The sequence below is a fragment of the Schistocerca gregaria genome, chromosome 1, assembly GCF_023897955.1.
Source record: "Schistocerca gregaria isolate iqSchGreg1 chromosome 1, iqSchGreg1.2, whole genome shotgun sequence".
Taxonomy (NCBI): domain Eukaryota; kingdom Metazoa; phylum Arthropoda; class Insecta; order Orthoptera; family Acrididae; genus Schistocerca; species Schistocerca gregaria.
Genome location: NC_064920.1, coordinates 218,560,967 through 218,577,589, shown reverse-complemented (window position 1 = coordinate 218,577,589; position 16,623 = coordinate 218,560,967). Strand labels below are relative to the sequence as shown.

Sequence of the window (16,623 nt, the reverse complement as noted above, 5' to 3'; positions counted from 1 at the left end):
CCAAGAGTCTACTTGGCTGCCTTAAATGTGACGATCATTGTTAGGGTCCATTGCAGTAATGCTGTGCCCTTCGCCTTGGGACTTGACACCAGAGCAGTGAGTTGTACCTGCACTTCAGTGGCATGTGGCAAATGGCATCGGTAAAAACTGAGTATGCCAAGGAATCTGTGCAACTCTTTTGCTGTAGCCAATGTCAGTAACATACTAAACTGTCCCTTCTATATAATGTCTACTCCGGAACAGAAAGTTACAACAGGGAGAAGTGTACTTTCTTTGGTTTTTTTAATTTGTTTTGTGGTTCTGGAAGGCAAGGTTAATTGGATGACTATTTAATAACATTAGAGATAAGTACAGTACATGTAGTACGGACAGCTAGATGAACCTTGTGAAATAGCATTAAAGGGGAGATGGATTGAAAGAATGATTAAGTGGAATTGGGGGGGGGGGGGGGGGGGGGTAGTAATCAGAACAGTCATGGAAGGAATAAAAGTAATCTATAGATCGCAAGTAACCACTCACAGTGTAGTTCAGGTGATCAGTGATTGACAAGCACATAAAGAGGAGTGAAAATGGGGCTGAGCTTTTAGACAATGCTCAAGGTCATGGCCGACTTTATTGTCTTAGTGCTGCAGCCTAATTGGGGTGTGAGGTGCTCTTGAGTGGAGCAGATGAGCAGAGAAAGGAGGTGGTGAGGGGAGGGAGTAATGGAGGGAAGACTGCCTGATGACTGGGAGAGAGAGACCTGATGATGAATGTTAGGAGAACCCATGGTATCAGTGTGTATTACCAGCAAACCAGCTTAAGTATAACTGTGCAAACCGTCACTTGACTCAAAAAACAAGTAGTGTGTCAGGTGTATCATTTTTCCAATGATGTAATAATAGAAAAATATTAAATACCAATAATTTGCACATATTTTCATGCATAAGTAGTTTGTTTTGGAACACATTGTTTTTTTTTTTCTTCCAGTAATTTCAGCATGAAGTCAGCACTACGACAGCATTTTGTTTCTGTCTTACAGTCTTCAGAACATAATTACCTGATCTGTTACTGGATAATGTTTTGTTTTGTTTTTAGATTTGAAGTCAAAAACTCAACACAGTGCCAATGAATCAGAAAGTGACAAATGTGGTACAGCTGTTGTAACGGAACCTAGTTTTAAGACAACCAGGGAAACAAGGAAAACAAATAAGAAACCATATCAGCGTGGAGTTCATAAGTCTCCACCCTCAGTGGCTGTTGATGCTGAATTGCAAGTGTCATCAGACATTCCTGTTGAAAACAATGACACACAAACCACTAACTCTAACACAAGTAAAGAGCTTAAAAATAAGCAAAGTGTACGACAGAGAAGCCGGCAAAGGACAAAAACTAACCCTCTTGTTGAAAATAGAACTATTTCATGTAAAAAGGAAGCATTAGTTCCATGTACTTCAAGAACACTTGTTGAACAGGAGTGTGAATCAGATGTCTCAGAGCATACAGGTTCCACTCAGCATCAGCCTTCCAAGAATAGTATAGTACAGCAAAAAACTCTGGTTGTAAGAAGTGCTTCCCCAATTGCATCTACAAGTACTTCAGTAATACCAGTAGAAGACCACTTTACTGTGAAAAATGAAATTCCTGATCAGTTTGTTCCAGAGCAGAAAGGAATGAGTATATCTTTGCAGACACATGCATATCAGAAATCACCTCTTTTAGTAAAAAAAAGTGTAGAGGATCTCATATCAGAAGGAACTGAATATGTTGCTGGCTCATTACATAGCTCAGAAACAAAAGATAAAACAACACAGAACATATCTGAAGTAATATGTGCAATTGATTTAGTGTCACAGAAAACTAGTGCGCAAGAAAATGTTCCCTTGCATAATGTAAAAAAACTTACAATTACAAAAAATGATAATAAAGTTGTCATCAGTCCAGCAAAACGAAGCAAGGCATTCGAAATAATATGTCCTATAGACAAGCTAAAACAACCAAAATCTCCAACATCATCTCTTATTCATAAGGATACAGCTTGTATGCCAAAAACTAACACTTTGAAACGACCAATTCAGTCAATGAATATGCAAGATAATAGTCATGAACTTTCCAGAGAAGGCACAGATGTATCCCAGAAAACAGATGTAAGTAGAGCAGATGGGATAAACACAAATTCCAGAATCAATGCAGCAGATGCTATATCTGTAACAATGTCATCTGCCAATCCCACAAAAAGTCAGACTGAAAGAGGAAGTAATCACTATGACAGTGATACAGATGTAGATGAGCCAGAGGATGTTTGCAAGTTATCTGCTAAGCACAGATCTGTTAATGGCATCCTGGAAGACAGCAACCTTTCTTCATACACAGAAAGCGAAAATCTTGAAGTTAGATGTGATGAGATACATCAACCAGAACGAAAGAAAACTATTGAAAATTTATTGAATGATTCACAAGATTCAGACAGTACTTCAGAAGAAATTCATGTGGCTCCATTACCAAAGCGTACTCGTCGGTCAGAAAGATTTAATAAATGTGTTCCTATAAGAAACGAGTCCATCAATCACTTTACAAAACTGAGTCATATACAAGATAAAAGCCAAAATGTTGTGCAAAATGTGCACTCAGTACTGTATGAGCAAGAGACTCAGACAGTTGACACACAGAAACTTTTGGATGGTTTGGGATAATATGCATGAGACGAATGTGATTTCACTTTTAAATTTCGTAGAGAGACTGACAAGTGAACTTAAAAGGAAATGTAATGTGAATTATTGTGAGCACACAGGAGAGTATTTTTTTATTTTATAAGTAACATTTTCCTGCTTGAAGAAATCATGACACCTCAGTATGTTTATTTATATTCTCATTGAAAGGAGAATTAAGTTTTAGCCACACTCCCAATGTAAAACACAATGAACATGAATTGCAGGCTGTGAAAATACTGCTTTAGAATTATATATTGTTCTTTATTACAAAACCTTTTAACGAACATTAAATGTAACTAATTATTCATTTTACTAGAATTTTATGTAACTTTTCTGAACAGTAACCTTTTTACATGTTTATAACCCTGGTGGCATGCTGCATGTGCTACATGAATTATGTTGATTGCATTACTTGAGCAATTTTATGAAAACAGTTTTACTGGCATGTTTTATCTGAGAAAATAATTGTTAATAATAAATGCTTTATTATCGAAAAATGTTTCTTTTTTTAATTTATTTTTTTTAGATTACCTCCCCGAATAATCAAACTCTCTTTACAACAACCAGTTCATGAAGTTTCAAGATGTTTTTAAACACTAGAACATCTTGATAAAATCCTCAAAACTGAAGTTGTTACCTAAAATGCTTTGCACATTGGACTATCCAGCTATTGTAAATATGGAAGCAATGTGTTTTCCCAAGCTCCATGGTGTCCCTTGGCTGTGATTGTGAATATCCCTGCAAGGTTCTTACAAGAAGCTCTGAGCTAGAAGTTCTATGTTGATTGCTCTGTTCCTCATTATTGGCAAATAACAGGTTATAACATCCCCGGCATCTCCACCAAATTATAACATTTCAGCTCCTCAACACCAAATTAAAACGTTCCACTTCAATTTGTTTGCACTTATAGCGATCCCAGCTTCCTCAACCAAATTAAAACGTTGCATTAGGAGGTGTCTGCTTCGTGCAAAAGGTCTTGAGTTCATATTGACGACAACAAGTAATTCTTCATTACAGACGTTTATTTACAAACAGAACTGACAGACTTCACAGACTCAACAACTGACTCTCCGAGCTAACCGCACTGCATATCCGAACTGGCAACTGACAACTCCTAGGTGTATTAATATCTTTCCAAACAATGAGAGTCTTTGACAATGTTTTGTTTACAATACGATAGCAATTCACGACTTAAAACTAAATTAGACATTACAGAATTTTAGTACAGATTAAAGTAAGTAAAAGGATCAGTACATATAAATTCTTACAAGCATAATTTCCAAATAGATTTTATAACATTTTTCTACCAGCTTCTGGATAACCTTCATCAGATTTGTACCAATGTTTCCAGAAATATCTTGACATTTGATTCTGGATATTTCTTGAGTGATTTAGAACAACTATTTATATGTAAAATGATTTAAATCGTGTTTCAAAACGTAAATAAATGTTTTTAGCAATATTTCTTGATACAAATCGTCTTTCAAAATTAGGTTATGAAACAGTTTTCACAAGTTTTCGTATTTTTGCGATCATAATATAGAATTTCTCCATAGAAAGTTCCAGAAGTGTGCATTAAACGTTCATTTACAGACTTTCTCTTTAGCTGGTGAGTTTTTAAAAGTATCTTGTCCATATTATACGAAATAATTTAGCTCAAAACTGCTAATTTATACAATTAATCAGAGCTACAGCAAACAGTGAGTCTTTCTTTTACAAAATGAAATATAATTACAAAATTGAATGAAAATAGGTTACTAACACTAATATATATTTACATTAATTCTATTTTTGTTCTTTCTGTGCAAAATGTCCTAATATTGACACAGTACAATATTTAAACATCACCAAAGTTTCCCTTTACATTTTGCATATCTGTATCGACATCCCCTAAAAGTCTACAGTATCGAATACTTCAATATGTCCTGTAATGTTACAAGGTCTACACAGACGAGGGGTTTTTTACTAGTTCATAATGCTCATATAGATCTTTTTATTGTGACTGTTATGAGCTCACAGAATCAGTTGTTAGTAAATATTTAATGGGTCATGCTGTTCAAAAATACTGTGCTCATAGCATTCCTAACTTACACATGCTTCCTGAATTGTGGTAATTGAAAAGCACTGAAGTCATAAATGGCAAAATTAAGGTTTTGTAAACCTGGGTTCCCATGCTGGGGACTGACCAGTGCCATCAGTTCTGTATAACTATACGCTCCAAGTGTGCTTTAACAATCATTAATCCCTAAAGTGCAGTAGTGTACATTAGAAAGAGGCAGGGGTTAGGCTTAACTTCCCAGGTGGTAAGGATGATAGAACCCTATATGAAGAAACTTAACATCATGGATTACTTTGCACCAATGAGGCAGACTTTTTTGAGACAAAAAAACAGATGTTGGTACCTGCCACATCCCATGTCTACCAAGTTTGCTTAGTTATGTGATGCTTTGCCTGAACTTCCTTACTATTTTCTGGTACATAAATGAGCTTACAAAAATAATTTCCGGCAGTTCAGGTGGGCTATTTAGTAGCAGCAAAACTCACTCAATAAAGAGATCCATACAGACTAGCCACTGCTAAAGTTAAATCCACATGGTACAACAGAAAATGCCGAAGACAGAGAAAATTATTTACAGTAGTGACAAGGAAGACAGGTGTTTCCAATAAACTTTCATCACCATATTCAAAAATGCCCCACAGAAATAGCTAAGTTCGTAGGAAATGTAATGAAGAGATGGAATGGAGCAATGTTAGTAGAAAGAGAGACATTGTAGGCCAACTACTTCTTGAAAGTCAAACAACTGAAAGGGTATACCACAGATGTCAAGCTGCTCCACTTTCTTAATCATAGTGAGGTAATGGTAACATGAAGTAATATTTTGTATTTAAATATGTTAAAACTACAGGAATAATGGGTGCAGTGACCTGATAGGGGCTCACTAAGCAAGAACAAGCTTTCAGGTAAACAAACAACAATGACTTCCAGTAAAGCAATAACATAAAGAAAACTCTTCTTGTTAAATCATAAGGGCTGTAGTTAATTCAGTCATAGGGCACAACAAGAGTTCTTGGCTCAATCAGAAAACTGTTAAACTTTTTGATAGATGGTTAATCACTGAAAAGTCTGAAATTTAAGGTTTTTAGTGGAACACTATCACTGTGAACCTAACAGCATAACTTCTATGCCCAGACGGCTGTCCAATATTCACAATCACTCTATAGAAGCCAAGGTCAGTGTTGTTCATGGTAGACTGCTGGCAGCTTGTAGAGGGCTCCAAATATGATGGTGTCTAGGATGGCGCATTGCCTTCAACTGGCTTGATGTGACAATGTGGCATCCTAAGTGCAGTCACAGAAGGATACATAAGGGACTACTTGTGGCAAAGCCGGCACCTCTGGGTGTACCAGCGGCTGCCAGAGTTACCGATGATGACAAGCTGCTGCTGTTCTTCAGAACTGCTTGATTTTGACTCATGTCGTCATGGCACCAACAGGGCTGTGATTTGGCTACCCGTGTCACTGACCTATTTTGCTGGTGGACTATATGTCCCGACACAGCAATGGACATATGAATGAGCCTCCAAATTTCAAAGTGAATTTAGCATATACAGGTTTATTGGAAGAAACCACTGCTATTCATTTTTTTAAATATCTGACCCTTCTGATTTACCTGAGTGTACCACAGGACGCTTTATCAGGAGTACAGTGTTGTCATTTATGTCAAATCACTTGTAGCCTTCCCACACACTTTATCTCACAACTCTCCTTACCATTTATTCTTACAAATGATTTTGATACACATAATGTGCTATGTAGATTTATCTTCACAAAATACGCTGTGTAGATTTACCATCGTGAGCCACATCGTATCAGAAGAGCGATAACAAATATATTGACACTTCAATGAGGTTATTCTCGCATTCTGCAAATACACCCTTCTAGATCCTGCACAAGAAGAAGTGGTTGATCATCATGTACTAAGATCTTTTTCCTCATGTCCAACCCCTTCTCAAGAGAATAGATGCTGAGCATAAGCAACTGAGATGGATGCTTTTGACTCTACACCATCAACTAGTGAGATTCATTAGTTCTTTGCTTATTGTGCATCACAATGTGTGTTCAATCAGTATTACATTTCACTAATGTTCATAACAGGCACAATAAGTATCCTTATTAGACGGATTTTTGTATTAACCCTGATCATTTCATTTGAATGTATTTTCACTGGTGCTGGCTCTGAAACACAGTGCTGACAATCAAATTGCTCTTACGACACTGAGATTGTTGTTGGATACGTATGTGGCTAGAGCTCACAGTCAGTTGGCAACACTATGTGGTGACTATATGTGTGTGTTCTTTTGTGGGATACCTCATCAGTCAGCTCGAGGACCTTCTTCTTCTTCTGCATGTCGAACCACATGCAAGTAGCGACTCACGGGATTTAACCCAGGTAAGTGAAATTTTAACCTTTTTGCAGCATATATGCCAGCTGAACTGTCCAGCTGTACTGTGCTGCACACACCAGACACAGCATTTCACACACAAATTAGCCAGTATGTTAATATTCTGATTCCAGTCACAAATGTTCAGTTGTTTTGCGGGTACCTGAACAGATTTCACAGCAGCTTAGACACTGGTTTTCATTTTAGAGTTCTGTCATTTATGTTACATGAACATACTTCAAATTAGTCTCATTAATGGAACTCAAAAATATTTTTATTGCATTTACAGAGAGGCTATTAGTTTCACATCTATTGCCACATTGTTTTCTTGTTATTTACAAAAGTACATACCATTGAGAATACTATCATTTTACTAGTGAACTGCTGATTCAGATTTGAAGATTTGCTGTTACATAAACTCAACATGACTTAAAGCATGGACAGCAAATCTTTACTTATTTTACAAAAGCAGCTTGTTTGCTCAAAGCAGAAGAATTACATGTGTGCAAGACACACTTGAATATAACTGAAATTCTAAATTTACTCTCAGAGGAGCATTACGTCTTATTACAACTACAGCTTCCACACTAAAATGTTCCTCAATCACTTAACTGTATTTACTCCTCTATTTACAGTTAATGGGCTAGAAATTTGCCCCATTCAGGATCATGAATTTTCATTTCACAAATATAAACAGAGAATTATATAGCTTTATACAAAGCATTAATTATACCATGTTGTTGTTGTTGTTGTCTTCAGACTGTCTTGAGACTGGTTTGATGCAGCTCTCCATGCTACTCTATCCTGTGCAAGCTGCTTCATCTCCCAGTACCTACTGCAACCTACATCCTTCTGAATCTGCTTAGTGTACTCATCTCTCGGTCTCCCTCTACGATTTTTACCCTCCACGCTGCCCTCCAATGCTAAATTTGTGATCCCTTGATGCCTCAAAACATGTCCTACCAACCGATCCCTTCTTCTAGTCAAGTTGTGCCACAAACTTCTCTTCTCCCCAATCCTATTCAATACCTCCTCATTAGTTACGTGATCTATCCACCTTATCTTCAGTATTCTTCTGTAGCACCACATTTCGAAAGCTTCTATTCTCTTCTTGTCCAAACTAGTTATCGTCCATGTTTCACTTCCATACATGGCTACACTCCAAACAAATACTTTCAGAAACGACTTCCTGATACATAAATCTATATTCGATGTTAACAAATTTCTCTTCTTCAGAAACGCTTTCCTTGCCATTGCCAGTCTACATTTTATATCCTCTCTACTTCGACCATCATCAGTTATTTTACTTCCTAAATAGCAAAACTCCTTTACTACTTTAAGTGTCTCATTTCCTAATCTAATTCCCTCAGCATCACCCGATTTAATTTGACTACATTCCATTATCCTCGTTTTGCTTTTGTTAATGTTCATCTTATATCCTCCTTTCAATTATACCATAAACATTTATATTTTGTGCTCTTCTCGAGAGCTCGTATTAATTTCAGTCACTTCACCATCGTGGTCAAATAACTATCCTTACTCACAAAACATCTTATCAACATTTATGTACACTTGTTAGTAATAACTCTTTGCTATTATAAAAGTTGCGATCATTTAGAAAATCTGTTTCTTCAGTTTATATCAAAGAAAATAAGAGCCTCTTTTTAAAAAATACTCTAGTTTCATATTATAGTATTTCTTTATCTTTAGTACACATCACTGTCACACATGGACAAACTGTACATGACATACAGTATGTATATATGGCTTTCTTCTTTCTAATTCAAGTGACATAGGAACACATTAGTTTGCAAATTCTAGGCAAGAAACAGTTCAAAGCTTTATGTAGTATTCGCTGTACTTAGGTTGGTACCCTAGAATACAACCATTTAGATATGTGATTGATTACAACTGTGTAGGTACGTGATGAAAGACCCCCCCCCCCCAGGATATCGTGAAGTTGGCAATTGAACGTAAGAGTTAGCAGAGACATTAATTGTGAATGCGCGGTGGGGTGCAGACAAAGGAAGAGACTTTCATTCAATTATTTGTACATGATTTTGTTTGTTACTCTGACACTCTCTCGAATATAGGACGATGAAGATGTGTGATTTTAGATATGAAGTATTGCGAGCTCTATGTATCACGTGCACCTGAATAATATTATATGGAAAAACAGTATCAAGTATTTTTTATTTATTGAAGGAACATACAAGGAAGATTTTCTTGATTACGACAAGTGCCGTTGTTCCCAGAGTCCGCCACCTACAATTGATATGCATATTTAGCAATATTCAATTTTATTTAATTTTTATTTTAATTACAACAACTGGCGACCTTTGTGCCAGGACTTCAGTGCATCGGTTGTGAGTAGGGTTTGTTAATTATTGTTATTGCAAGAAATTTCTGACACTGTTATTGGTCATTAAAAATTACTTGTCTGTATTTTCTGTTTGCATGAATCACGACTGGGAACGAGTATTGCAAAAAGGTAAAAATTGAGAAATTTTTTGAAATGAATAAGAATTTGACGCAGGTCACATGAAACTTTCCACAGTAAGCTGTTTTGTTCGATGGAGCAAAGGTAGGACGCCTACGCTAGTGGCTTGCATGGTTACGATTGGTAATGCGTCATTTGATGTAGATAGAAACATTTCCTCATTATTCCCTTCCTTAAATTTTATTTGCGAGAAATTTACAGGAATTTTTCAGTGTGATACATTTTGTAAGAAAAACATAAAGAATTGCAGTACAATAGTTTGCACATAATAATAGATGTAAAACAGGCTTTGACATGAGGTAAATTACATTTATCAATTGTAATAATTAGCATATGAAATTTTAAAATTTTTGTGAAAATTTTATTTTTTTGTATATTCATATAACATGGCTGAAAAATATATGCCCATTGTTGATAGCAATTTCGAAAACGCAATCAGCCACGATGGTGAAGAATTGCGTGATCGAACAATTGAAGTTCAGGCACCATGCATGCCTGCTGCAGAAAGTTTAAGTACACAATGTGATCAATAGTATCCGGACACCTGGCTGAATATGACAAGTTCACAGTGCCCTCCATTGGAGGAATTAAGTATGGTCTTGACGCACCCTAAGCCTTGATGACGTATTCCACTTTCGCAGGCACACATTCAATCAGGTGCTGAAATGTTTCTTGGGGAATGGCAGCCCATTCCTCACGGAGTGCTGCCGTTAGGAGAAGTATCGATGTCAGTCGATGAGGCCTGGCACAAAGTCTGCATCCCAAAGGTGTTATGTATGATTCAGGTCAGGACTGTGCAGGCCAGTCCATTACAGGGATGTTATTGTCGACTGACCACTCCACCACAGGCCATGCATTATAAACAGGTGCTCAATCATGTTGAAAGATGCAATCGCCATCCCCAAATTGCTCTGCAATAGTGGGAAGCAAGAAGGTGCTTAAAACATGCAAAACAGCAAAGGATGCAAGCCCCCTGCATGAAAAACACAACCGCATCAGAACACCACGGCCTCTGAATTTTATTGTTGGCACTACGCACACTGCCTCATGACGTTCACCGTGCATTCGCCATACCTACACCCTGTCATCGGATTTCCACATTGTGTACTGTGATTTGTCACTCTACACAACATTTTTCCACTGTTCAATCGTCCAATGTTTATGCTCCTTACACCAAGCAAGGCGTCATTTGGCATTTACCGGTGTGATGTATGGCTTGTGATCAGCCGCTGGACCATGAAATCCAAGTTTTCTCACCTCCTGTTTAAGTGTCATAGTACTTTCAGTGGATCCTGATGCAGTCTGGTATTCCTGTGCGATGATCTGGATAAATGTCTGCCTATTGCACATTACAACCCTCTGGTGTCTCTGCCAGTCAACAGACAAGGTCGGCCTGTACACTTTTGTGCTGTATGTGTGCCTTCACGTTTCCACTTCACTATCCCATTGGAAACAGTGGACCTAGGGATGTGGAAATATCACGTACAGGCGTTTGACACAAGTGACACCCAATCACTTAACGACTTTTGAAGTCCATGATTTATGCAGTGTGTCCCATTCTGCCTCTCACGGAGTCTAATGACTACTGAGGTTGCTGATATGGAGTACCTGGCAGTAGGTGGCACCATAATTCACCTAATATGAAAAACATGTGTTTTTGGAGGTGTTCGGATACTTTTTATCACATAGTGTAGATGAGAGATGAGTGTCACAGGTGTGACAAATGATAGCAATGCTCCACAGCAGAAAAACCTTGATGACACAATGTTTAGAATTGATGAGACAATGTCATACATCTCCCAGAGCAACATTCCACTAATGAATGAAACACTGAAGAGTGATTCCAATATGAATTTTGACAACATGTCACAAAAACCACTTGTTCACAACACAGACATTTAAGTTAGAAAGTACAGCTGAAGATATGAAAACCAAAATTGATAATTTGACACAAATCTGAACACCGTCACAAAAGATATGAAAATGATAAAACAGCAACAAAACACTGTTACACAAGATCTAAATACGATGAAGCAAGAACAAAAACAAGTATTGAAGGATTTGCAAAAGACAGTCTCACTAAAGTTCGATGACTTATCCAAAAAATTTCCACATTGAAATCGACAAAAAATTGAATGATATCAGAAAACAAGTAAAGCATGAAGTACTTTCTGAAGTTAACAGAAACATTATGGAGTTAAAAAACAAGGTAGATTCTTTTAATGACCATCACGATCTAGTAGAAGAACAGATAAAGAAAATCACAGACACAAACACAAACATTGAAGCCACATAAAAACCAGTTGGTTCCTTCAGTAAGAAAGGTAATCACTGTCGTTAACAAACTAAATAAAGACTATGAAGGTGTACCTCAAGCTGTAGAAGAGCTTACTTTAAGGTTAGCAACATTATAAGTTAACTCACCATGTGCTAAAAGAGAAACAGGACAATGAAAATCTGAGTGATACCATTAGCCAAGTTGAAGCAGGTATGCTAGATAAGGGTAAGACGATTGCGGAGAAGCTAGTAACAGATTGTAAGTTATATACAGATGTAGTAGAAAAGGCTATTCAGAAAAAAGAAAATGAAATTGTGAACAAGGTACACATTAACCTACAAGCTGTATAAGATAGGATACGCAATCTTTTACAAGTGAATATTACCGTATCTCGAAATATGCATGTAAATATACACAGGCTGCAGTGAACAAACCACAACCTGTTGGCATTTATTCACAAATTGCCACAAGTCTCACAGCAGGTACCAGTCACAGTTGTAGCGTGCAAAATGTAAACATACCCACAACTCCAATACCAGCTGGAATTTAAAAAAAAAATGCGATCGAAAATGCCACATGTCTATCAACTATTTTTGTAGACGAAGGTTTGCTGAGACATCAACAGTTTCCTACATTCATTACCAAAGATAAAGCAATGAATCCCGTAGTATTTATCAGTGCTTGTCGTCATGTATTTCCACGCAGCTGGACAGAAGCACAGAAAATCAGATTTATCGAGGGATATACGCAAGGTGACGTTCTTTTATGGGCAACTGAAGTGGCCGAACGTTGAACCACTTTATCCAACTTGATCGAGCTCTCCTCGACAAATACTGGTCTGAAGCGGTGCAAGAAAGACTCAGATGCGAGGTTTCCAACCCTACACCATTCAATGGCAAATACAGTGGCTTACATGGACACTTCGAAAAATACCTGAACAAGACACACTACTGGACGAACCCGGTATCACAGGTAGACGTGTTAACCACTTTTATAAGTCGTTTACCATCGCAGATTAGCGAAAAATTAGCCACAACGCCAGAGCACGACACTGAATATTTTCTGTCAGTACTCGATTCTATCGGCTTAATCTACGAGGAAAGACCTGTACCCCATATGGCAACAGAAAATCAGGCACAACAATAATATGGTTATGTAAATCAGTCAGTAAAACGTGATTTACACACACAGCAATGATGGTAAACACAACAGCAAAATGACATACCCAGAGTTTATTCATATGGGAATGGGAAAAACAAACGATTTAAAAGAAACTTCCAAAACAACAGGGGTAATTTCAACGCAGGAGCGAATTACAGTTCACCATCACAGGGCTTGGCCGACGTGCGGTAACAATGCCATGGCTTTCCGCTGCACCGCAGCCAACCTTTGATCAGCAAAATAACTGCACAGCACCTAACAACACAAATTGGCTAAGTAGCCACACAGTAAAATTAACAAATTTCTCCAGGTAACGAATTAAGTCATACTACGCCGTCGGAAAACACCAGCCGGTCGTAATAAGCCCCAGGCTATTGACCTCTCAGGCAGTGGAGCCAAGGCGGAACTACAAACGTGTTTTATAAGGTTTGACAAACAAGGTAACATCGAGGATGATTTGTATCAGTATGAGTTAGATATAGTAGATAAAGTCAGGGAAGAACAAATAAAAGCAATAATTAAGGTGAAAAAAATTTAACCTCAGCACACAGTTAATTTTAGGTACAGGTTCAACGACTAATCTAATGTCAAAAACATTTTTTTTTTTAATTGAAGAAAAGAGGCAGGTTTCCAACATTTTCTGTCTAAAATTGCAAGTTGCAAACCGCTACAGGCAGTAAGACTAAATTGGTTAAATGTGTTCAAATTTGTGTGAAATCTTATGGGACTGCTAAGGCCATCAGTCCCTAAGCGTACACACTACTTAACCTAAATTATTCTATGGACAAACACTCACAGCCACTTCCGAGGAAGGACTCGAACCTCCGCCGGGACCAGCCACACTGTCCATCACTACAGCGCCCAAGACCGCTTGGCTAGTCCCGCGTGGCAAATTGGTTAAACATCAGACACTTACTCCAGTACAAATTGAACATTTTACATTGAAGTGCAACTTTCTTATAATTGACATGCTTATTGTTCATTGTCTTATTTGAATGGACAAGTTTAGAACATACAAAAGCAGAGTGACATAGGTAAATGGTACAGGCCACTTTTTTGTTGTTGTAAAGGATCAGATCTTTTCTATTGATTTAGTCAAAACACCTGATGAAACTAACAAAAACAAACCAGAGTCAAAAGTAGTAATACAATATTCAGTTCCAGCTGCATCTTTCACCTACAAATCTGATACTGAACAAGAAGCAAACGCAGGTTATTTTCGAAATGGCAAAGGAGAAACTAAGCGAATCACAGGTGCTACATGATATGCAACGAAAAGAACTTTCTAACTCGTTATTTAAGTATGCAAATGTTTTCAGTAAGGAGCCAGGAGTAATCAAAGAGTACGGATATACATTTGAAGTCTATCCACATGAGACTATTTGTGTACTGTCATATTCTATTCCATTGGCAAAACGAGAGGCACGGAAGAGATCGATCACATGATTGAATTTTTGTGTTGACAACTCTGCGACGAAGCGGATTCTTCGAGTATTTGCTGCAATAAATAATTATAAAAAGCGTTGTTATTAAGATGTTTTCAAACGTTTACAGTTGTTATAAGTATAATCTAAGTGTTGTTACATTAGTGGAAGTGTTAGTGAAGTATAAAATAATATTAAGCGGGGTAAGAAGCGTATTTTTCTTCTCGTGCCTGTAGCACGAATCCTAGGCCTAATTTCACTCGCGCGAATCGTAAGTAAGCAGTGAATTACACTTAGAGGTAAACGTTTCCAGTTGGTATAAATATAAGTATTGTTACATTAGTTGAAGTGTTCGTGAATTGTTAAAGAAGATAAAACTGGGTAAGAAGTTATTTTCCTTCTCGCGCCTATAACACGGATTTCACGCGCGTATCGTAAGTAAGCAGTGACTTAAACTTATATGTAATAACCAGTTTTGTATTCAGTACTCTTCCAATTTATTTATATCTGCCTGAATAGTTTCAAGGGTCCTTTGTTTACGTTTGTACTTAAATCAGTTTATACGATTTCTGTTTTTACCACGAATGAGAAGTGTGTGGCATGCCGTAGGATCGTTAGTTCCAGGGTGTGGTGTGATGGGTGCTGTAGTTTCTTTCATTGGGGCGAATGTAGTGGCATGGGAAATGGGGACATAAATGAGTCTCACCAGTGGTACTGTAGGATCTGCAGTAGAGATAGGAAAATACTGGAACAGGAAGGGAAAATTGCAGCTCTTCAAGCTGAGTTAGACAAGGCAAGGGAGGATCTGGGCAGGTTAAAGAGGGAGAAGGGTGAACAGAGGTGGGAAGTGGCAACAAGTAACAGGGGGAACAGGCAAAGGAGAGCATCAGACAGCTTTGTCATAAATCTTGAAAACAGATTTGACCTGTTGCCTCAGTCAGAATCGGATAATCCTCATGTAGCTGAAGCTGCAGAAAGGGCACAACAAGCTTTCAAGGACTTGAAAAAGGTAGGGAAATTTGTAAAGAGAAAGAGAGTTTTGTTGTTAGGTAGCTCCCGTGGTAGAGGTGTTGGCCAACAACTGCAGGAAAATCTAGGTCCAGAGTACCCGGTCAAAAACATTTTCAAGCCTAGTGCAGATCTGGGTCAGGTAACAGAGAATGTAGGTTCTTTATGCGAGGACTTCACAAAGGAGAATGCTGTGGTTATAGTGGGTGGTCCGGGAAATAGCACTGACAGAAACTCTGAATATTCCATAGAGAGTGACCTGGTGAAGATAGAATGAGCAACGAAACATACGAGTGTGGGATTTATGGCTGTGTTGAGATGCCATGATGGGCCTCATTCGAACTCTTCCGTCAGGAGGGTGAACTTGGAGTTGGAGTGGCTGCTTAGGATTGATATAGGGTCCCATATTGGTTTGATTACTGTGGGTGCTATCGATAGGTGGGACTACACTACACATAGCCTTCACCTCAATAGGAAAGGAAGGGAAAACTGCCTGAATTGATTGCAGAAAACTTAAGGTGGGACACTGTCACAAGTGGTAAAATACCAGTGGTCACAGGTGTCAGAGGGATGCCTTTTTTAGGATAGGGAAGGTGGAAAGGAAACGAGTTTTAAAAGAGATTGGCAGACGCATTTAGTGTGAGAAAACAGATGAACAGGAGTCGGATTTTATCATACAGCCTCCATTTAAACAACGTTTAACAGAAAGTAATCAGAAACTGCCAGTTCATCTTTGCCAAAGCAGTTATAATCCCATTAGTATGCAGTATCAGTTATATTTATTACACCAGAACATTTCGGGACTCAGAAATAAAGTTGATGAATTACTCATTTGTAACGATGAAGTGAATTCATCTAACCAAACTGACGTAATCTGCCACATCAAGTGACCACTGGTATAGATATGTTAGACATTTCAGGATTTAAGCTAGCTTCCTACCTCTGCAAAGTGGATATGGATGGAGGAGGAGTTGCCACATTTATTAAAAACTGACATAAATTCAAGAACATTGACATTAATAAATTCTGTTTAGAGCAGAATCTAGAAGCATGTGCAACAGAAGTAGAGTTCTATAACAGATCCTCTATAATAGTAACTATTTACTGAGCACCTGCAGGA

At 37.9% G+C, this 16,623-nt stretch overlaps 1 protein-coding gene and 1 long non-coding RNA gene across 5 annotated transcripts in view; one reads left to right on the top strand and one right to left on the bottom strand.

Moving 5' to 3' along the window:
* Window positions 1–3,187, top strand: part of LOC126337512 (uncharacterized) — a 31,392-nt gene extending 28,205 nt beyond the window's left edge. For all 3 annotated transcript variants that reach the window (XM_050001476.1, XM_050001475.1, XM_050001477.1), the window contains one exon: window positions 1,078–3,187. In XM_050001476.1, the coding sequence (XP_049857433.1) occupies window positions 1,078–2,672 (1,595 nt within the window). In that variant the 3' untranslated portion in view covers window positions 2,673–3,187. The remainder of the gene's footprint in view (window positions 1–1,077) is intronic.
* The window catches only part of LOC126337691 (uncharacterized), a 33,598-nt gene extending 20,768 nt beyond the window's left edge, over window positions 1–12,830 (bottom strand). The window contains exon 1 of one of the 2 annotated variants that reach the window (XR_007565098.1): window positions 12,296–12,830. This is a non-coding gene — a long non-coding RNA (uncharacterized LOC126337691). The remainder of the gene's footprint in view (window positions 1–12,295) is intronic. The other variant, XR_007565097.1, reaches the window with a different exon arrangement.
* Between the last annotated feature and the right edge of the window lie 3,793 nt (window positions 12,831–16,623).